This window comes from Falco punctatus (genome assembly GCF_963210335.1).
Source record: "Falco punctatus genome assembly, chromosome: 4".
Taxonomy (NCBI): domain Eukaryota; kingdom Metazoa; phylum Chordata; class Aves; order Falconiformes; family Falconidae; genus Falco; species Falco punctatus.
The window spans coordinates 45,675,348-45,699,461 of NC_137583.1; the positions used below are offsets into that span (position 1 = coordinate 45,675,348).

At 45.0% G+C, this 24,114-nt stretch overlaps 1 protein-coding gene across 1 annotated transcript; it reads right to left on the reverse strand.

Annotated features, from left to right (window-relative positions):
• Nucleotides 1-57: 57 nt before the first annotated feature.
• Nucleotides 58-22,235, reverse strand: LONP1 (lon peptidase 1, mitochondrial). The gene is made up of 18 exons (XM_080384099.1): nt 21,821-22,235; nt 19,769-19,857; nt 19,049-19,168; nt 16,217-16,445; nt 15,589-15,650; nt 14,871-15,000; nt 14,400-14,483; nt 13,107-13,327; nt 11,360-11,498; nt 9,074-9,252; nt 7,930-8,017; nt 6,376-6,498; nt 5,497-5,613; nt 5,074-5,214; nt 4,823-4,988; nt 3,598-3,806; nt 2,131-2,295; nt 58-743 (listed from the first exon to the last, which is right to left on the reverse strand). Exons 1-18 carry the CDS (start codon nt 22,190-22,192, stop codon nt 579-581), a joined length of 2,799 nt encoding a protein of 932 aa, XP_080240225.1. The 5' UTR covers nt 22,193-22,235; the 3' UTR covers nt 58-578.
• Nucleotides 22,236-24,114: the final 1,879 nt, after the last annotated feature.

Here is a 24,114-nt window from a genome sequence, read left to right on the forward strand (position 1 = left end):
AACTACTCTCACCCTTTTCAAATTCAGTTTTTCTAGCATTCACTGTAAAAACAATACTCAAGTTCTCTGGCCCAAGCCTATATTTATTGATCTACAACAGTCCTGCTAAGACATTTAATTACTTTCTTCACTCAGGGAACATAACACAGCTGCTGCAGTGGCAAAGACAAGTCTATGGTGTGGTGCAGTGCTAACTGCTGGTACTGAGCACGTTGATCTTTTGTCCAGGCCTGCTCGCTCCTTAAGCCTGGAGTAGTGATTTAATCTGGAGAACCATGTCCCTGGGCAGCTATACGTGTGTCCTAGAATTCCACAGTCTTCCCTCTAGCCTATCCCAGGCTTATAATGAGCCTAGTCCTTAGGCAAAATGTCACAATTTTATTTGAAATACTTAATGTGGCTCATAATTCAGTAGTAAAGAGGGAGAAATACTTTATTCTAGCAAAGCCGTAATTCATTTTGGCAGCTGCGCAGCAGCAATAGCTCCATGTCCCACTTCAAGATTGCCCCTCGGTCACCCCATTTCTGGGCAGGGGCTGAGCATTTGGGGACAGACCACCTTCCAGCCACGTTGAACATCATCCTCCAGTGGCATCCAGCTTTGAAAATGCTATATCAAATACCTCTTTGTAGTGCTCAACAAAATGCACTTCTAGTCCTTCTGTAATGAATCCAGCAAGGTCATAATAATCCTTTTTATTCTCCGATGGCAGAATGATGCAGGTAACGCCTGCTCTCTTGGCCTGTGGGGAAAAGTTACATGGTCTGTTCAGACCTAGAAATCCATCAATCCACTAGAAACACACTCCCCCCTTTGCAGAAAGCAAGAACAGTTATTGAGGTGCACGACTGGGCTTCGCTCTATTCTTTGGAGAGCAGCAAGGGCATTACTTAACAGATGTCATCACTAGGGATGGATTGTGGTTGAGATCTCCCCAAGCCCCCAAAACACACAGTCTCCAGTCCCACCTTCTCAGCTGCAGGGACAGCTGAAGGGGAGGTATTTTAGTAAGACTATATCAGCACACTGAGGGATTGTTTAGAACAATTCATACTATTTTACAGAGTTTTAGAAGTCTGTTCCAACTATAAACCCTAGAATCAAAAGAAGAATTAGACGCAGCGTATCAGACATTAATAGGTGCGACCCAGAGCACCATTCTACAGAACCTTTTGATATGGACATTGCACTGGAAGGTGACAGAAAGTGGGGCCAGCTCATCCAGTGGCAGGTTGTGCCCACTCACTTTATCCTGCATTTATGTATGCGGCCACTCATCAGCACCACAGGCGTCCCTATCACATGTTTGTCCTCTGTAATGACTACCACAAAACAAAATGCAAAATAACCTATTTTAAAGTACATGAGGAAAAGGAATCATGTTGCACAAGGCTGTAACCCAGACAGATTTAGGGACAGAATGCTGATGTGAAGCCCCAGCTCGACAGGCTACTGGAAGAGCTAATACCATTCTCGAGACAAAAAAACATGTGATGCAAGGCTGAGGTAGGCTGGAGCTGTGCAGATGAAAAGTATGGAAAGAAATTCAATGCTTGGAAAAGAGTTCTGAAAACTGCAAAGGGTTAAAACCAAAAATGCAAGCACCACTATAAATCTAGTATTTGCAAGAGCGCTTCAGAGAACTCTGTCTATATCGCTTACTGAAAAAAGGAAAAAAAAGGATAAGTAACTTGGTTACGATGTACAAAGAAACTTCACAGGGGAAAATGCAAGACACTAGAAGTAAGTTCCTTCTGTCTAAACCAGAAAAAACACAGGGATATCGACATGAAATTTTAAGTCAGACCCAGCACAGCTTATTGGACCATACCAGTCTGTGACAGACAGCTTTAACAGCTATATAGATGATCCCTTCCACACTTAATTACACCAGCCTAGTAACAAGAAACACAGATGCTCTGGCAAAAAGCCTGGGGTTCCACCTCTCTCCTCTCAGCTAGAGACACAGGCAAGTGTCCCTGTTCCCCCAGCAGGCTTCTCCACAGCAACCCTGGCTCACCACCTCCCCCACCCCAGGAGTGATCGCTGTGGTTGTCCCAGTCACTGCTGAGCCCAGGCCAGGGCTCTCTCCCACAGATGATGCATGGAGACAAGAGAAGAGCTCTTACCGCAATAGTCTTCTCCTTGATTCCACCAACAGGAAGAATTTTTCCAGTTAATGACACCTCTCCCGTCATCGCCACGTTCTGCCTCACCGGGCAATTCATGGCCAGTGATAGCAAAGCTGTTACTATAGTACACCCTGCACTTGGTCCATCTTTTGGTGTTGCTCCCTGTTTAAAAAAAAAAAAACAGCCATAAACCTCCAGCCTTTAGCTCATTTAGAGTAGCAAAGCCCAACAACATCTTTATCATTGCTGTTTTAACATGGCCCCAATTTCATGGGGTTCCACAAAGGTTTTTGCAAAAGTGTCACTGATGGGATCCTGCTATTTGAATTGGCTGACCTACTAACAACTGCGTCAGTCCTCACCTTATTCATGAGGAACAATCCATGAGTCTACAGTCTGGGTTCTGGCCTGATGCTACCACAATACTCATTGGGCTCAGAACTTTGAATATGCAACATGAGCAAAAAACAGAGCATGAACGCTTTGAAGCTTTTTGTTGACCTAAGCCAACCATAAGAACAAGTAACAGAGGTCAGCATCACAAGGGAAGAGAACATCAAGAGTCACAAAATAGTGGAGGACAACACTGAAAATCATTCAAGTCAGAAAAGATCATTCCGTTTAGAAAGCCCAACAAAACCCAGACCTAAACTAGCAACAGTCCAGATTTATCTGAGATCAAACAGATTGTTGAGGTAAGAGCAGAAGAAATGAATGCTTGAGAGGGAGTAGAGGCAGAGATAGTGCCTGTTGTTTTCTGATTCTCCAGGAAAGGAGCACAGAGGTAACTACCAAGTACCTGGACAGACACAGAGCAAGCTGCAACAAGGGGACTGTGGACTAGGTTAAAGCATGCAATAGTTCAGAAGCAAAGCATGGGCACAATCATAGTACAAAACCTGTCTTCAGTAAAGCACCTGCCCAAAGCATGTTACACAGTGTGTGAGCCCTTCTGAGCATTGCAGGGATTTATTTTCAGTCGCAGACACCGGAAAAATGCAACCACTGACATTATATGGACTAGAAGCCATGGCACAGAGACCATGGGTAGTATTTGCAATTATGTGTGAATGACCCAAAGCCTTTATGAAGGCGTGGTAACACAGAGACCTGAACTTTGGTTTCCTTGTAGCTGCTGCATACAAGCTTTTATCCAAATCACTCATCTCTATGCCATGGTTTCTCTACCTCACAACAGGGCCAACAGCTACAACAAGTCTAGGGTTCCTTACAGTATTATCCAAGCCCCTGTATTCTCACCACATGCTTGTTGCAGAAAGGAACACAAACACAGCTCATAAGAATGCTTTCACAGGGTCCTGAGGAAAATGTCTTCTTTTCTAGGTTTTACTGCTGCAAGAGCGCATTCTGCACAACATACGGACAAATACTTCCAGCTTCATGTCTAGGGGAGCAAACCAGCCTAGCTGCCATGCGTGCTCTGTGAATTCTGCATCAGTTTACCTCTGGCACATGCAAGTGGATATGGGAAGACATGAGAAAGTCATTGCTGGGGTCCTTCTGCATCAGAAAGGCTCTCGCAAATGTGTAAGCTATTCTGGCACTCTCTTTCATTACATCTCCCAGTTGCCCTGTGACTTCAAGGGACCCATCTTTGTTCTCCTTGTCTTTGGGTCGCCTCAGGGACGTTTCAACAAACAGAGTGGAACCTCCTAAGAAAGAAAAAGGAAAACAACATCCTGAGGAAAGTTAAAGGAAAAATCGAACCACAAGGTTTTGGTGATGCAGGAGCAATGTCAGGAATTTGGAACTAGGGCTCTCTGATGAGACAATAGCGCTTGGGTAAAAAGCAGCTGAAAACTGTTCTCCAAATCTCTTCAGGAAGGCTAGCTAGAAATCTCAACAGCACTGCACCAAAAGCCTCCTTTCATTGCTTCTTTAGACTTCACACTCCATCAACACAGACACAACCCCTATTTCCTGGAAATAACCAGTTCTTGTAACTGTTTCAGGCTCTTCGTAGCCAAAAAGTAACATGAGCTCATAGCACAATACACTTCTGGCCAGTTCAGCTTCCCAGCGTCAGATATCGCTTCACCTTCTCCACCATACTAATAATTTCCCTCTGAACTACTTCAATTCCACCCAAGGTCAGTTAGAGTATGCAGGAGTCATATCCTTTGCTGTGTGCTGTATTTCCACACTGCAGTGCACATAGGCCCCCAAGTTACTAGGGGCATAATCCAGTGGATGGTAACTAGCCAACTGCACCCACCCTGACAGTGTGCTAGAATACCTGTATCTGCTCTTGCCACTGAAAGCCAAAATCAGCAGTGCAACACCACTGAAAATATCTGGCATGCCTCAGCTGTGCCTTGAAGTCAGAATGGCACCTCCTGCGTTTAAGGAAGCAGAGGAGGTCTTGTGCTCTCTGGAAAGGCTTGTGGTTTTAGTCACTGCTGTTCCTAATGTATGTGGTTCGTATGGGATGTGGAGCATAAATATGCTACCCTGAAGCTAAAATGAGCCTGGGTGGGGAAGTAAGCAAGGGTCCCTTCTTCAGGGAAGAAGTAGTCAGGATCTAAAGGGCCACAGAAGTTAAATTTTACTGGTGCCAGTAGAATAAGTTCACTGGACTCAGTAGGGAAAATTCAGTTTGACTATCCCATTCAATTTTTGAAAATGTTACAGAAATGTAGACATGAACCCAGAAGTCATTTTGTCTCACCCATAGCTGTCCAGGCCAGACCCATCACCACGCCTGGAGGAGTGGTTTCATACATGCGATCCACAGTGAAGATGGGCTTTCCCACAAAGTCCTGCAGGTTTTCAGGTGTTACTTGAACCATCTCTGCTTCTCCACTCACAATTTTATAGGCGGATTTCCTCAATACCTGAGTGAGACAGTCATTTGTTTCTGTAGAAAAAGCTGCGAAGGCTGAAGCACAGTGGTCACAGTTCCACAGAACTTTCCCTCACCTTTTCTACTTGTTTCTGCAGATTCCTGACCCCACTCTCTCTGCAGTATTGCTTGATGAGAACAGTCAGGACATCCGATGTGATTTTGGCTTTGTTTTCATCCAAGCCACACAGAACTCGTGCTTGAGGGACCAAGTACCTCTGAAAGAAATAATCCCCCGTGTCCTTCTGTTAGTGTTTGTGACAAAAGCCCGGTGGTTCCAATTCACCCAGCTTCATTCCGCTATTAGCTCAATGCCATTTTCTGGAGTTCACAGCCTGTGGAACACTGCAGTTGAAGTAACTGGGTGTTCAGATCAGAGGAACTCCATCAAAAATGCCATGTGCCTAATTTTTTTTGGACACAGCTGGATGTAAGCTGGAATCTGCCAAAACCATTTTATCAGAGAGAACTCACAGTGCATCATCAGTGATTTCTCTTACCTCTGCAATTGCAAGTTTCTCTTCTGCTACGTATCCTGATACATTGATCACTTCCATTCTATCCCGCAGTGGCTCTGGAATGGTTTCTGTTACATTGGCAGTACAAATAAAAAGTACCTGGAAGTATTACAAGTTCCTATTAACATTTTCATTAACCTGCTACTTTAGTCCAAGCAATAGTTCCTCAGTTCTGTGTTTCCCTGTCTGAAGGGCTGCAGCAGGATTACCTTCTCTGTGGAATCTAGTTTTTATTACAGGAAAAGTTCTGGATTTTAGAACTATGTAGTAGGGCATTCCCTACCCCCAAAGCAAACGTTCAGAAATACACACAGCACAAACTGGGAAATCGTAATGGTCTGATATGGAGCAGGAAGCTATTTGCCTGGGAAGACCTAGATCTCACTTTAAATTATTTCTACCTTCTATGAAGTTATCACAGAAGTGACAAAATTATGTATACGTATTTTTAATCCATCACCTCTGCAATTCATGTAAGCCACACAAAAATGCAATAGTGGGCAAAGACGACCAATTTGAAAAGCCTAAGAGCAGCATGAGGCCATATCACTTGACAGCAACTCTGCCAGTCACTACATGGAAGAAAAACTCCTGCTTTTTCTAGCCAAGACCACGTATCTTTGTGTCCATAACTCTACATGGAGCTGAGACTATAGGACATATGGTGGTGATTGTGTTCCCTTAAGTACACTTTGGTTAAAGCCAGCTCCTGAAGAGACAGCCCTATGCCACTCACGTCTCAATCCCATCTGGCTGACTTTCCAACTGGCTCAAACGTCAGCATCTTTTCAACAGGAAATCCCTGCACTGATACACGTTCATACATTCCAGCTCTACAATCTCTGCAGAAGACAGAAATACCTTTGATAAATCCACAGGAACGTCAAGGTAATGATCCAAGAAATTAGAGTTCTGTTCTGGGTCCAACAGCTCCAGAAGGGCTGAGGATGGATCCCCTTGATATCCTCTTCCAATTTTATCCACCTATGGGAGAAAAACTTCAGATGTTCCAAGAAGTTTCTCACCACAGTAAATTCTTATGCAGGTTCTTTCAAAGCCGCATCTGAAAATCTTCATACGTTTGTTCATAAACAGCCATTCCCAGTCTACCGGTTTTCTGTGCATTCACCCAAGTCCCTGCTATCCTACTGCGTGAGCATGACACACCTGACAAGACACAGGAATTTAACAGTGTTGTAGAGAAGCACTATGAAACCTCAGGGACTGTGCATACAAACAAAAGCCAGTGCATTGTCATGGATTAGTGGGCTACTACTCATTAAGCTAAGCTATAGTCACAGACCACAATATTTATTCCACAGTGGGATGACTACAGGGTGCTAGTTTATACCATTTCCCGAATATGTAAGCTAAGACACTCCTTGCTCTGCCCAGGGTGCAAAGTCCTATACACAGCCACGCATCACAGCCCAGCCAGTGACCCTTGCTGCTTTCACAGAATCATAGGCTGATTGAGGCTGGTAGGGACTTCTCAAAGTCATCTTGTCCAACCCCACTGCTCAAGCTGAGCCACCTAGAGCCGGCTGCCCAGGACCACGTCCAAGGTTGTTGTTTCTTTCAACATCACTCATGTCCTCAGAAGGAGGGATCACAACAGGGCCACTCTCCACAGCTTTTTCTCCCTAAAGAGTAGTATTAACTAGACAGGCATAATGCAACTTGCTCCTACAGCCAACGCAAGGCTCCTCGCCACCACCATTTATGCACCATAACCTAAAGGTTTTCACTCCCCTTCAAATCAAGATACTTGTTGGTTACATTACACTGCAACTCATTACTCAGTTTCTTGGTCCCCCATACCATTCCCAAGACACCTGCTGCTGGTTTTTCCAAGGCACAGCACACAAGGAGGCTAGAGAGACCTTTAGTCTGTTCTGAACCTGCTATTATATCCTGTCCTTATCTGCTTTTCTACAAAGCAGTAGGCTGGTAGCCCTGACTCATTTATTCTCAAATTGGACCACAAATTGACTGTAAGCACTGCACCTTATTCCTTATAGTTTTGCTTTAGATCTGCTGAGAGACTCACTCTTTCTAATAATCACATCGGCAATAGTGGTTTTGTGCACAATGTTGTACCTACACCTAGGTAGGGAATGTGAAAGCTACTGAAGCCTCTGAGTATCCAGCCAGCTCCATCAGGATCCTTGCGATCCAAACAGCTGCAATTTAATGAGAAGGGCACAACTGAAACACTAAAGTTGAAGTCTGTTATAAGAAGAGAAAACGAAGAGTCTAAGAAGTCACCCAAAGAACTTGAGAGCCCAGCCTCATTTAAATAAAAAAAACCCCACAACCCTGGGTTTTTTAAGAGTCACTGCTTCACCTTTCCTATTGGGGTCAAGAACCTATGTATGTTTTTAAGAGCAAAAACTAGAAGACCAGATACATCACCTCATCAATCAGTATAAGTGGATTCTCTGTCTTGGTCTTCTTCAGACACTGGATGATTTTTCCTGGCATTGCTCCAACATACGTCCTCCTGTTTTACCAGAGACTGTATTTAGGGAACCATTGTAAAGTATAGCACACATCACACAACACAGCATGCAACTAGTCTGTCTCTAGTAGAGATCAGATGTGAATTTTGGCAGAGTAGTCCTGGACTGCAGTTTTTATCTTTAGTTTTAACCATTTTATATTAGAGGGAAACAAAAAAGTAAGGCTGAGAACAAGAGATTTCTGAATAGTGACTTCTTGGTTTGGGGGTAAAGAAATGTTAGAAAAGGGAATACTTCATTCCCTCACTTGATAGGGACAAAAAAGGAAGATCAGTGTAAATCAAAAGATACTCTGAAGGAACAAACTACTAACAGCAAAACACAGTCTTTCTGCTAGAGGGAACTGGCATCCAGGAACATATAGAAGCAGAGCAAGAGGGTAACAACAGAGTGAATGCCAAGAGACACGGAGTAGAGAACATCCTGAAAAGTATGTCAAATATTTCTCTCAGCTTCTGTATCATAAAGGGCAGAACCTCACAGGTTCCATTCACACTGTAGAACAACTCTCACTTGTTTGAAAACACTGTAGTTTTGGGTGTACGTGGAAGGAAAATAAACCTGCGTCAGGGTTGGATCTACTGATTTTTGTATTCACATCTTCTTGTTCTCCCCATGAATATTCTTGTTCCCAAGCTTTCCTCATGCAGCACCTCCCTCCTGATTATTCAGAAACGAAGTCTGTCAGACCTGAACATGTGCATGACCCGGTAAAACTGTCACTGTTCTCTAGTGCTGGCATTTATAGACAGACACGAATTAGCATTTGGTACCAGTCCAATGCTTCTGGGTAGCTCAGACAACTTTTCAATGATGTCCCACAAGCCTACACAAGTACAGGGAGTACTGCAAGTACTGCACTTCAGAGACATGAAGACAATTATGTTCCAGACTCCGCCCTTTGCTATCAACTCCTGTCAGCAAGGGCTGGCAGAAGAGGGATGAAAATTACACACATCGGCAACCTCAGTCAGGCTCCTATTCTGACAATGTTAGTAAAAACTGCTGGATAGAGAAACTACTCAAGTTACACTGACCTGTGTCCTTTTATTTCTGCTACATCAGTCATCCCTCCAACACTGAAGCGGAAGTACTCTCTGTTTAGGGCTCTGGCAATGGAGCGGGCAATGCTCGTTTTGCCAACCCCAGGGGGGCCATAAAAACACAGGATCTTCCCCTGGGTGGATCCTCGCAGCTGACTGACTGCTATAAATTCCTGCAGAACAGATGAAGCACCAGTAGTAAACAGAGGGCAAGTGCAGCAACACCAAAACATATTTGCTATCAGACCAAGCAATGATTACAAAATAAGCATCATACACAAAACGGGTCCTCAAAGGAGTTGGGGAGGGCAAGGGGAGAAGCTAAGGATATCGGTGCACCTCTTCTCTCTCTGGTTATTTACACATTTGGTTGTCCCTGGGTTTTGTGCTCTGTACTCATCTCACCGGGAGAAGCAGTCTCTCTCTTCTCTGTCTTCGAGTGGGAAGACTTCTAGTTCTCCTCCCCTCTTCCCTAGTCTCACCCGAGTCTCTCAAACTACATGTGAACATCTCCTACTATACTACTACTTCTTTGCTAGGTGAAACTTGCATCTTTTCACGCTCCTATGCCAGGCAACCCTGAAATAACACTCAGCAGTTGAGAAATCAAACACATCACAGTTCAGATCTGAAGTCTCAACTGCTGATACGCTTACAGTGGATAAATCACTGTGCGAGCAGGCAGAGAGATGTGGCTCCCCTGTAACAGGCCAGCTATTTAGCAAAGCCTTGATTTCCTCTCCCTACAGCACTGAACTCCACAGCAATACTATACAAAGACAACAGCACCAATCTAAGTAGGGCTCACATCTGTGTAGATATTTCTCAGTACCTTAAAATCATCAACCTTGCTTGCACTGCTACAGCTGGGGAATCTCTTCTGCATGGAATGAATCACATCAATAATCAAAGCCACTGACCTGTATCATGCAACTCAAATCTATTTCTGTGTAAAGGCTGGGCCTAGTCAGCATGAGTAGTGCTGAACAAGCAACATAAGAGACTCACACTCCAAAGGGGTTATCTGCTTGCAAGTGTGCAACAACAGGCTTACCATAAACCATTCAAAATAATAAGTCAGATAGTAGCATTTAGTCACAGGCCTTGGGCACTACTAGGGAAAGAAGCCCCCTGTGGCTTGGTAGCGAAGAGGTACTTCACAACCTTTATCTTCTTCTAGAAGAGACTGGAGCAAAGCAATTTAATAAAAGCAAAATCCCAGCATGCCTAAGAATTTACTATTCATTATATAGATGATATTGTACTGTTAACTTAGGAGATGCCTGTATGGCTTCTTGCACATCAATTACTGAGGTGGCTTAAGTACCATCAGCACTGTCCCCAAGGTAGCACAAAGCTCTGCTATATACAACACGAGGGAACGGTAAGAGAAACAGCCTCGCTACACACTTGGGAAGGAAACGGCTAAGCCGAAGGCTAGCTACACTCAAAGGCTTCACCAAACCAAAGCTCTCACTGCGATTCGTTAATGCAAAGTCAGGATCTGCACCTGTCCCACCTCTGCTGGGCACCTTCACTCACTTGCCCAGCATGACACAAACCCTGCCAGCAGTGGGATTGTCTTTCACTGCTTGAACGTGTTGGCTGGCTACATGGAGGAGCCTATTACTGTCCCCTGGGAAGGAAGGCAGCTCCCACAGCAAGTTGCTGAAGTTGTTGCAAGCTGCTGCAAGTATCTACTCTTACCTAAAACAGCTTCCCTAACCACAGCAAGCACAGGCAAGTAAAAAGTGACCGATTTCTGGAAAAAGGCAACACTGAAAACCACCCTGTCTGCTTATTATGAGGGTTGTATTGCACAGACCGTAAACTCTTCAGTATCCAGCGCGACTCTGGGGATAGGTAAAGGTTGTGAGGAAAACACACATCTTAGCTAACTTCTCCCCCTCTTAGTTTTAGAGTTATGAGTAGAAGTACAGCGTGTTTTAGAAAGGCAGTAGCTTTGCCAGTCAAGTGGAACCAGTTTAACAGTGTCTGAACAAACTGATTAAAATCCAGAGACTGCTTCCCTTGGACACTTACTTGCTCAGCATTCAGCAGCAAAACAGCATATTGCAATTCAAAATCAGAATATGACCTTCATTGCCACAAGTAATTAAACATTAACTGATCACCAGAATACTCTGTTCTTTCATGTAGTTTTCTGTTTCATCCATGAATTAACACAAATTCAATGGAGAGCTGCAATCTGAAACACATCCAAAATGTCTGATGCTAAGCAGAGTGTAAAATGGGACACACTGCCTATTCCTGCCTTACCAGAATTCGCTTCTTGACATCATCCATTCCATAATGATCCTCCTCCAGAACTGCTCGGGCTCTGGTCAGCTCCAGGTTCTCCTCACTACACTTACCCCACGGGATGGATGTCAGCCAGTCCAAGTAGTTCCGTGTAACACTGACAGAAACACACAAGTGAGAGTGATTTCACAACAACTAGCTCATGGCTTCCTCCACTGCCTTCCAAAATAACCTCATCCAGAACAAGTGGGATATAAACTACTTATGGAAGGCAGACTACGAAAAGAGCACCATCATCTGGGTAGTCATTGCTAACCTTCCACTATGGTCTTCATTCCCTTGTCTCTTCCACCCCCTCCCCCCCTAAATCAAATCTTTTTTTGGCAGCTTTTGCTTTCCTGAGACAAAGAACCTTCAATGCACTATGCAAAGACCTAGATTTCTGCACATAAACTCCCTGTATGATTCTTTGGGGTGGGGCTGGTTCCTGTCTGAAGGTCAGGATTGTTTGTAAACTCCAGATTACTGTCAACTGTTTGGATCAAGTCACAAAAAGATAGAAAACCAGTTTTCTCCATCTCCCCAGTGGACCAAGACAATGTAATGAAGAAAGGTTCCTAGCTCAGAAGCAAGGAAAAACAGCTGGAGGTACAACAGGACAGAGAAAGATTTAAGGCTGAGAGATAAGAATGTTAATGTGGAAGCTAATGGTAGAGATCATCAGTTTAAACAGACTGCTATTGAGGACAACACAAGTGTGTAAAAGCAGCATGCATCTGTTCTAAAACTCCACACACTCAGATCTGGGATTCAAATGTACAGCAAGGGCTGCAAGATGCAGTAAATATTACTCTTATTTAAATATTACTATTGTGTGCAGTCACAAACACAGGGAAGTGCAGCCTCCCCGTGTTTGCCTGGCTGGTCCCAAGATTTACTCTACGGAAAGTGACACACCAACAGAGCCTTGGCGTTTTTCTCCAAGTACTTCCTTCGCAAACTTGCTATCCCTGTTACTACTCTAAGGGAAAGGCAAAAGTACTATGCTAGCTGTGAAGGCCAGGGTGTCTTTCCTAGCCTCCTCCCTCCACTTCCCAGTACATGACTATCAAGAAGATGTTTCTCATCCAAATGACACACCTGCCCTCAACACACAGTCTTTTACTGCACAAAAGATACTTTGTTTTAGAAGCAAAGATCCAAAACGTTAAAGTGCTGATGAGTAGTATACTGACTGGTGTATGGTATAGCGCGCTCCGCCTCTGAACAGACAAGAAGTGTTCACAGCAAGCTCAGTTTCTGACAATCCACGTTGGATTATGTGGTAAAAGCTATTCACTCCTTTGCAGTTCCAACCCTGCCCCAACACTTCAGGGACCACCTGAGGCAGCTCTGCCAATGTCACGTGTTAACAACTAGCTTCTCTGCTCTCACATCTAATGAAAAAACACCCAAGTACCAGACAAGAGCCAAAATTAAGGGCTGAAGGAATCACTGCACATTTCATGAGGGGAAACAAAAAAATAAGAATCCACAGAATTACGCTGCAAGAGAAAACCTAAAACGATCAAAAGAGGTAATCGACTGTAAAACACAGGAGATCTGGAGAACAATCTCTAGGTTTGTGATCATATGCTACATTCAGGGAAAACAATTATGACAAAAGAGAAAAGAAACTCTTAAGGTAAAAGCTTCACAGAATTGTATTGATTTCTCTCACTCTCCCAGCTAACCCTGACAGCAGAGGACGCAGCCATGCACTCACTTGAATTCTGAGGAGTGATTATCCAGCAAGCTCAACTTGTTCAACTCTTCATCAATCACATCCATGACATGCTTTGGCACTACCAGCTCCTTTAGTCGCTCACGGAATTTCTCTTCTATAGCATCCTTGTCCTCTTTTTCCAGACCCAGCTCTTTCTTAATGATTTTCAATTGCTCTTGGAGAAGATATTTGCGATGTGTTTGCTTGATCTTCTCCTCAACCTAGACAAAGCAACAGATACAGTAACCGTTTCAGTTTTGGTACAACCCATCAAACATCAAATGCTTCCAAATGCTTCTCAGTTACGACCTTCTCAGCAACTGAAAATATGACTTGGAAATCATTTGCAGCATGTCCTAATGTAAAAAGTAACTCTATGACATACTCCAACTCCCTCCAACTCTCGGTGGCCTCCACTGACCATGGTTCAGTACTTCAGTGTTTTGTTTATGCTGAGGAGACCAAAAGCTGGGCAGAGTAAGCCACCAAATAAAGGGGAATAACCACTTCTCTTGACCTGCTGTCTACACAACCGCAAATAGAGCCCAGTACGCAGTCAGCCCTCCTTGCCACAAGGACAGGCTGCTAATTCATGGTCAGCTTCCCGTACATCGGGGCCTCAAGGTCCTTTTCTGCAAAGCTATTTTCTAACCAGCTGGCACCCAGCCTGTCCTGTTGCACAGCATTATTTCAACCCAGGTGTGGGACTATGGATTTCTCTTTGCTGAACTGCAGGATGTTCCTACTGCCCCCCATTCACATGAATTTTAAAAGCCCCAATTATTGGGAGTTAATAAACCCAGGAACTTTTGACTCAGTATGCACAAATTGTACTTCATATATTCAGTTACCATTTTGATGCAGGTATCAAATTCTGATTAAAATTTACAGCAGTGAGGAACTACTGCAGTTCATAGTGGTTAGCAGAGGGTCTTTTAAAATAACATTGCACTACTTACACTATTATGTGCTATATACACTATTATGCTGTATATTTTTACACAGATGCTTGGTAAACTGCAGGCCTCCAGGATTTGCCTGCTTGCATGAAATTACAACTTGGACACAACTTAACAGCAGATGCCATAGCCTCACATCTTGTTGCTTTTACAATATGCATGAAAAAAACCAATTTCTAACAGAAAAAGAATATAAAATCTTAACTCTAAATTAACCTCCCTTTAGAATGTGTACTATTGCCTTGCTTTAAAATTCTTCGCTGGCCGTGCTAACCATCACAATGGTGGACATGATACAAATACATACAAGGTATGTATTACTTGAAAAACTCACCTCCCTTCCAAGACGCTGCTGAAGTTTGCTCAGCTCATATTCCTTCTTGAGAAGGGAAAGGGCTTTGTAAAGCCGTTTGGGAATCTGGAAAAGATAGGCACAAAATGAATTTTCAGACCCAATACTCTTATCAACTCCCAGTTAGAAAGAGAGAATAAAAAGCTCCAACAGGTTGTCTGGGAGAACTCTCCAGCACTGTAGGTATGGACACAAACTGTGTAGCGATTCCACAGCACACAACCAATGTGCGAAAGAAAATGATTTGCTACCAAAGATATAGCACATCCAGACTCTTTCCCTTAAGGCAATATAACTTACTATATCCTTCAACAGGAACTTAGTCACTGATATTAACATCTCATCAAACATACCACTGAAGTCTCTGTACTGAGGCTGGTAAAGAAACTATGACATATAACAGACATACTTTTGATTCAGTTAGCATAGCTTCAGTCAAAAGCTTCATCTTACACTGGTTTCTTCCAAGATGTCTTGAAGTTCGTGTGACTCTGCCCCTGTTAGCGCTGCACCCATGTCACTCAGATAGATAGGGTTATCTACCACACGCTGTCCTGCCTGCATCATCTGAAGTACGGACTCTCTGAAAAAATGGTAATAAAACCCAAAACACTTTGTAAAATTTTACATTCATAAGGAAGTATCCTTACAGAGCTATTTATTTGCTACAAAAGAGTAAAGGCATGAAACAGCTCAGTTTCATAGAAAAATAACTCATTTTGTAAAAATTTGACTAAGCTAATACGCAGAATCAAACACATAAATCACTCAATAAAGGGAAAGGTCACCAATATATAAACCCAAATGTATGAAATGTTCTCTTAACAGTTACTTAAAAATTTTGTGTGCCAGTATGCTAAGACTTACTATGCTCATGTTACATGGATCAGACAACGATACGTATTGCAGTGAGCTTCACTCAGACCCAGATCACCTGCCACAGGTCTTATCATCCTACCTTGTATTGAAGTTTCACATCAGGTTTTCAAAACTTGCCCTGTTTCCCACAACCGATGATAAAAGCTCACATCCCACAACAAAATACTAGGTGACAATTCAGCAAATATCTCTTCTTCATTACAGCAAAAGGACAAGTGCAATAGAAAATCGCAGCGTACTCCAGCCTGAGAACACGCTGTTCTCAGAGTAGGGCAGCATGGGGAAGACATACCTGTACAAGGGGTTCAAGGCAATGATGTCCCGGATTGTTTTGACAATTTCTGCAGTAAGCGCCTATAAACACAATAAAACTTCAATCAACAAAAAGACTGGAAAAGGACAGACAAGGCCTCAGTACCACTATGACACTTCCCAACCCCTCCAACACAGGAGCACAGAAATACAGCCCCTGGCCACCCGCTGCAGCGGTGCGCTGTAATGGTACTTGGTGTCGGGGCAGTTATTCCTCCTGGGAGGAAGGAAAGGCAAGAAGGGCTACAGGCTGGCTTTCTGCACTCACGAAACTTAAACTGGTTTTTGGCCAGAAGATATGATCAGGTTGACCACTCAAGTCACCTCAGAGCAAAGACTCAGTTTGATAGAGGATATTACAAAGATTTAAGCACAGACCAACCTCTTTGTTCAGCAACTTCCTGAAGTGACCAGTTCTAAGGAATTGAGCTGTTGTAATAAAAAATTCATTATTTTCATACAATCCCCTACTAGAGTGACTGTGAGGAAGAGGAACTGGTTTCTGAAGCCTGAAATTGGATCTTGATTTTAGAACTCTTCCTTTTAAGCAAGAAATGTAGATGCAACACTACAGGACAAAACCAGGCTTGTATGAATAACTCACTCACTTTAACCTCTTCTGTGATCTGAAAATCTTCATGAACCACATTCTCTACTTCTACCATGAGAACTTCCTGAGATGAAGTAGCTACAGGATCCAGTACCACTTCCACAGCTTGGTCCTTTGCTCCAGGCTCTTCTTCAGCCTCTTTCTTAGAGCGCTTCTGTTTCCTTCTAATTTTCTGTTTGTTCTCAGGCTCCTCCGGCTCAACCTCTAGTTGCTTGTTTATACGAATCCTGAAAGCCCAAAGAAACCACCTACAATCAATACCCCTCTGTTATAACATGTTTTCAGCTCTTCTGCATGAGTCTAAGCTGTATTTTGAGTAAACTAAAATTTCAAACTTTGACAAAGGTGACTGACTGTAAGTGTTTTGACAAGATTTAGCTTTTAGTTCATTTTGTCAAAATAAGGCTTGATTTAGTAAAACAGTAATAATCAAGCGGTAGATACCAACAGGACTCCCTACGTAAATTTACATTAAGTTGTCATACAAAAAAATTAACTGACCACAGAATTAGCTTATTGGTGTGTGAATGAGACGCCAAGGACAGCTGACAGCACCTTTATCATAAATTGTGTTAGCTTCATCCAGCTGCAGAACCACAAAAACCGATTTCTAATGATTACAATAAAAATAATCCAAATATTGGTGAACATACACATGCACACAAGATATGTTCTTCAGTATCACAGACTGACTTCTCAGTGACAAGCTGCAGCACAGGAACAGAACTGCTAAAAAGGCATTGTTGTTACTATGTCTGCTCCAGAGTTACTTTCCCTAGCTACATGAGCCAACAAATCTGATGTTGGCTTCTTGTCTCTCTTGAAAAGCAAGTTCCCTGCTTCACTTTAATTCTGAATATAATGTTTCGCGTTTTCAGTCTTCTGATTCTCAACAATCAGTCTGTCTGCTTTAAACCACATCTGCTGCATTATCTACTGTAGTGCTAAATATTACATACCATGTGTATAATGGACCTTTAAGTCATTCCATGTCCAGACATTTGAAATTTTAGTCTATTACACAAAGAGATTTCCTAGATTATGATCTTGAAAGAGATCAAACCCACAATATATTCCACAACAAAGTTAATTGAGTATTAATCCCGCAAAGGGACAGGCTAGATCACATGGCATAATCACCTTCCAAAAAATTAGCTTCCCTGTTACTGCTCTTAAACTTTTCTGAATTTTGCCTGCTGTGCATACAACCTCACATTGGACGTTTTTAATATGGATTATGACCTACAGTTCTCCAGAAAGGGATCAAAATCTTACCCTCTCCACTCGCTTAAAAGGTTTCCCCACCAAAGATGAGTGCTACACAAACACTCAGGAACTGCAACAGCTTTTGACAAAGTTGTCCTACTAGTCTGTGAACACAGAGGCCAGAAAAACCCCTGCGGTGTAGCAGACTCCCAGCTCATGGGATAACTGCCATTATGAGCAGGGTGTAGGTCTTATTTTCCATGTGATTTCCTTTAAAAAGTAAGACCTCCTCAGCTACTCTGCCTGCCTGCCACTAGCAACTTCTGACTAACTTTGACTACTCTTGTCAACAGAATAGAGTCACAGACAATTAATTTCCAAAACATTTTCTGGACAGTGGGGCTGCTGGTGGGTAGAATCAGTTGCTGGGTAGAACGTCCCCTCGCAGGGCAACCCAAACAGTCTGGCAGCAGCCAGCTGGCCAGTCAGGGTGTAAATAGCTCTAGACTGACTACAGAAGCTGCTGCCCTGGCCCAGAAGGCACGCTAGAAGATGTACGGGGAGAGCTAAGGGAGGGATTTAGAAATGAGAGGATCCACGCTTGCAGGACACCACATTTCATTATTTTGGGCTGCTGACAAGAGTTTCCTTTTCTATATTTTTCCCTGTAAATGGAGGATGCTTCTCAGATCGATATCCAGTGTGGTTCCTACAGACATAACTGACCAGTGGTGTCTCAATCAAATAAAGAACAATTCCCAACACCTTCCAAGTCATAGGGAATATTTCTATTCCAAGTAAACCAAAACCAATAGCTGCCTATGTCCAAAACCTAATCAAACAAGGTTGTGCGTTGATAATGCAGCAGAGGTCCAAGACTTCATTTGGAAAGATGCTGACCTGCAAACTCACGCAAATTCAGCTTTGAGAAGTAGTGCCCGTTCTTTGCTGTCCCGAACAAACGCAACTGAAGTAAAGTGAGTGGGACGAAAAAGCAATGCTTCAAAGCAAACCCCACCCTGAATCTGTCTCCCTTGCCATGTTTCTGTCCTTGTGCTTCCCTTTCTAATGGAAATTAATTATTCGACACTTTTAAACCCACAATTTTATACTCTCTTAGCTCAAAATACTTGGCACAAATAGCTAAACCTATACTCCCAACACTAATCCTATTTTCTTCAGTTCTAGGACAAGATTATGTAGACGACATAATTACAGTTCTGGACCACTTTTTTCCCCCTCTTTTTTAATGCAAAAATATTGGCTTAAATTAGTTCCAGAGGATTTTTTTCACCATTGCTAAATTTTGCTGTGCTTGTCAAAGAAACTGCTAAACTTCAACTTAATGAATATTTGCTTGCGTCACATTACAATTTATATGAGAATGATATGCTCTAGCTCTTCCTTTCTGTGGCTAATCTGTTGCATCTCTAACAGTACACAGAATACCGGGGCTGGAGCATCAGAGCACTATCAGGGTATGTTGTGGTAACAAAGCAAAAGCTTGCCGTATACAAGTTGTGCATGAAAATGCATGTATGTGGTGAACATTAAATAAAGGGATGTATCTATTTATAAAGAAGTCTGGTGAGATGCAGTGGAAGTACAAGTAATCACCAATCACCTTCGGTGTCCCATGACTATCATACGCAACTTGTCTCCAAGGTCCTGCATTTCATGAATCTGTACAAAGGTTCCCATCTGGTAGATTTCATTCAGATCCTCCACCACATCAGATTCATTGCTATTAAAGAAAAAAAATTGGAGTAGATACTCAGAATCTTGAGAAAGCAGGCAAGATTAAAAAAGAAAGAATAATCACTGGTTGCAGAACTTTAAACAGGATTCAGGAGCAAAGACATTTAATTTTATCCTCACTGTAACCACCCTTTCCAAATCACTCAACTACGTGGATGGTTCACTCCCCTCCCAAATAATAACAGCCTTTTCATAGAATAGTAGAATGGTTTGGGTTGGACAGAACCTTAAAGACCATCTAGTCCCAACCCCCTGCCACGGGCAGGAACACCTCCACCAGCCCAGGCTGCTCCAAGCCCCATCACACCTGGTCTTGAACACCCTCAGGGACGGGGCACCCATAGCTGCTCTGGGCAGCCTGTGCCAGTGCCTCGCCACCCTCACAGGGAAGCAAGACTCAAACTCCTAGCAGTGCTGGTGGTGGCAATGAAAACTGTCAGAGTAAGAGGATGGTCTGAGCCTATACACAATTTCTCTAACACTATCCAAGGCTGTGAATTTCAGATCATAGCTTTTATATAAATGCAGTCTAGTTGTGAAAATAGCTATTTTTAAATTTTTCAAAAGAGCCAGAGAAATTACTTACTTGTCATCCTTTTTAAGGAAAACACCAGCATAAGGCTGGGCAAGACGAACCTTCCTCCTCAGCAGCTCAACCAGCTTCTTATTTTTTACCTAGGATAACAATACGTATGAAATCAGAAGTGGATTTTCTGTAAGGTTTGCACCCTCAGTGTAAGGCCAGGCATAGTGAAACCCTATGACTGAATTCTAATCTCAGATTTTTCTAGTCTTGCCACATTAGGGGACAGGGGATGTTGAAGAGTATTAGAGAAACATGAAATCTAAGTATTTAAAACAAGTCACCAAGTACACAGGACAAGCTCAAAGGCAGCAGAAGAAACCAGGCCTAATTTGTTACGAGCAAGAGGCTTCTCATTCACTTGAAGACGACTTTCTAAAAGCTTCTGTTGCTATCACTGTTCCCTTCCCCTTCCATACCTGTATGTTCCAGCTGTCCACTCCTACTGGAGGGCTACTCCAATCTTCCCCATCAACTGCCTGAATTCTTCTCACCCACCTAGCTTAAACAGTCTTCTCCAAAGCCCCCTAATTTCAATTTCTCTCCTACACCCACCAGCCTACCCAAGTCCCTGCTTTGAGACCCTGCCAGTATTCCTATTTTACTTTCTTACTCCTCTCTGCTCTCTGGATGCCACACATCTGTCCCTGGCAGATCTCCCAGCGCCACTGTAGTTGTTATCCCAGCAGGCTGAAGCCTCAGTGACCAAGAAAATACCTCCTTGTGAATTGTGCTGTTGCATAAAGTCACAGTGCCGACCACTGAGTGTTTTTTCAAAGTGATGGACATAAGCTGCAGTGCTCAGTGCTCTGGACAATAACCACCGTGGTCTGGACAGAGCAGCATAAGCAATACCACTGCTGTTGACGTATTTTAAACTTGGCATACCTATTTTAATTTTGCACAATGTCTAGGAAAACTATTCTTGCCAGTGCCACAGACATTAACAGAAAGAAGAACATTCATGATTCCATATTCACTGTAGAGACTTCATGTTGTCAGGAAATAAATGTCAGCACAATGAATTTGTGGTGTAAGAGACAGGATTTAACAATTATCTTAATATAAGACACTGGTGACCTATGCATTGAAATTAATGACTTGTAAATAAAGGTGTCACATGATTTCGTGCCTAAAGATCATAATAATATATAATCTTCTCCTTCCCCCAACACATCTATAAAGACACTAAAAGTTGCACATATTAGATTTGGACACGCAGAAAATCGCTACAGTAGGAATAACATTATGATAAATAACACTACAGGAACAGGGAAATAGTGATTCTTGTTAACTCCAAAATTGGATTGGTAAAATGTTAGCAAGGTGCAAAAATATGAGTGCTTGTTCCAAAACAGTTGCGTTTCAGGAGGAAAAAGTATTTCTGGGCCTGAGAGCTCAAGTGATGTATCAAAGATCGAGTTGAAGGCTCTTCAAAATACATGGGAGGTGAAGAGGAGAAAGGTCACACTCTGATGTTGTGAGACCACCAGCGCCCAGCACCCAGCACCCTCTCCCAGAGGAGCGGTGCTGCTCGACACTGCATCTGTGCTTCCCCCCGCAGCTCAGTCCCTGCCTGGGCAGTTGCTGCTCGGGGCACGGCCAGGCTTGTGCAGCCAGACCACGGGCACCTTCACTCAGCCCCCGGCAATGGGACACGGCGGGATGGCAGCGGGGCGGCGACTCGGGAAGAGCTTCTGCGCCGGCCACCGGGCAGATCTCCCAGCACCACCACAGCTGTTATCCCAGCAGGCTGAAGCTGCCTTCAGCTTCACGGGGAGCAGCGCGACCGCCTGACGCAACACTCCTGAAACCCAAAGCCCGCACCCATCCCCAAAGAACCACGATTCCCGTGCGGGCAGGCGATGTAGCTGGGAATACACAAGAAGCAGCAGAGGGCGGCCCTGAGGGGAGCAGCGGCCCGGCCCTGCCGGAGCCTGAGGGGAGGCTCAGCGCGGCCCCGGCCGGCCGCCCCCAGGCCCGGGGCCGCCGTGTCCCTCAGGGCCGTCCGCCAAGGCCCCGCGCACCCCGCCGCCAGCCCCGGGCTCCCCTCACCTCGATGATCTTGATGAAGCGCGGGAAGACGGGGTTACGCGTCACGGCGATGAGAGGGACGTTGGGGAAATGCTCCGGGACGAGCAGCGGCGCCAGCGCCGTCATGACCGGCCCTGCCCCGCCCGCCTCCGCCCCGCCGCCGCCGTCCTCGCCGCCGCCACCGCCGCCGCCGCCCTCCTGCGGGTCGCCCCCCGCCAGACCGCCGGCGCTGCGCTGCTGCCATGGCGGGCCAGTGCTGAAGGCGAGGCGGGCCGGCGGCGCGGAGCCCAGCGGAGCCGCGGAGGAGGCTGCCGGCAGGAGGCGGCGCCGCGCGGGCCCCAGCAACGCCGGCCGCCAGCGCCCGCACAGCCGCAAGCAGCGGGCGGCCGCCATGCTGCCGGTGCGCGCCCACCGCCCCTTCCGCCGCCCGCCCCGCCCCCCCGCCCCGCGCAGGCGCCGCGAGCCCCGGGCCGGGCGGCGCGTGGCAGCGCGCACGTCTTCCCGCGCTCCCCTGAGGGGATTCCTCGCCGGCGCCGCTGGGCCTCAGTCCCGGGCGGCGGCAGGGCGGCGGGGCCCGATGCGGGGAGCGGACAGGGAGCGGGGAAAGGGGGGTTAGGCGGGGGGGGTCCCGTGGGTGCGCCTTTGGCCGCTGCCCCGGCCTTTTCCTCCGCGCCAAGCCCTCAGTGCTCGCCTGGAGCTGGTTGCCTGGGACGGCTTGTGATACCTCATGGAGACCGCTCAGCCTCTCTGGGCACGCGGTGCCAGGCACCCTCTCCGTAAAAAAGCCTTGTGTTACGACAGAAGCTCCCGTGATGCGGTTTGTGCCCTTTGCCTTTTGTCCTGTCACCGGGCACCACTGAAAAGAGCTAGGCCCCACCGCCTTTACACCCTCCTGTTCTGCGGAATTAAACTCAATAACTCTGGATAGGTTATAAAGCAGTTATATTTACCTCACTGGCGGGCATCAGGGTGGATAATTCCAAAAGCACCTGCTGCCCCGCCTTCTTTACATTCATACATATTTAATAGATACCTGAGAATAGGTCGAGTTAGGATAATTAGGCCACTGAGAAGTCATTTAACATAAGTTCCCTCCCATTTGTGCTTGCAGCACTGTGTCCTGGTGGTGGTCGTGGGGGTCGTTGAGGATGAAGGCTTGAGTCTCCCTTGCTCTGAACTTTTCACCACCTCCCTTCACACAGACTCAGTCGTGTCTTGAGTTTCTTCCAAACCATAAAACAAGACAACCAGTTTTCCACTTTCAAGGCACTGATGTTCGCATACCGGTGTCTTCCTAGCAGTACACAGAGCATCCTAGTTCCACCTTGTCAGCACAAAGGGCCCCAGGACCTTGCTTAATTTACAGTTACACTGTGAAGCTCCTTGTAGAATTACATTGTCAAGCTCCTCTTTGTACATACAATGAGAGTTTTAATTGTTCTAAGTTTTTCATATCCTATTAATCTAGTTATTTCTAAGCTATCTATCACTCCCTTCAGGTATTTATGCACATCGATGAGTTTCCCCCTGAACCTTCTCTCCAAGCTGAACAGTCCCAGCTCCCTCAGCCTTTCCTCACGGGAGGTGCCCCAGTCCCTTCAGCATCCTTGTGGCCCTTCCTTGGACTCTCCAGTGTGTCCGTGTCTTGTACTGAGGAGCCCAGAGCTGGTCACAGCACGTCAGGTGTGGCCTCGCCAGGGCAGAGTAGAGGGGAAGGATCACCTCCCTCGACCTGCTGGCAATGCCCCTAATGCAGCCCCCATTAGTGTTCTTTGCAGCAAGGGCACATTGCTGTCTCGCGTTCAATTTGGTGTCCACTAGGACCTCTGTGTCCTTTTCTGCAAAGCTGCTTTCCAGCTGGGTGGCCCCCAGCACGTACTGGTGCAGTGAGTTACTCTGCCCCTGGTGCAGGACTTGGCATTTCTTTTTGTTGAACTTCATTCCTGTCAGCCCATTTTTCCAGCTGTTGAAAGATTTAATGAAATTTAAACATTCAAGGGAGCCTTGAGGCTTGTCTCAGTGGTTTCCAGTGAAAGGACAAGAGGCAATGGGCACAAATTAAAATACAAGAATTTCTATTTAAGCAAGAAAAACTCGTTTACTCTGAGGGTGGTTGAGCACTGGGGCAGGTTGCCCAGACAGGCTGTGGAACCTACATCCTTGGAGATGTTCAAAATCCAGCAGGACAAAGTCCCGAGTGATCTGCTTGGATTGACCTTGTTTTGAGCAGAGGGGTTTGACTAGATGATCTCCAGAGGTCCCTCAACCAAACCACCTGCACCACACAGGAGAGTCTGCATGGCTGCAAGGGCAGA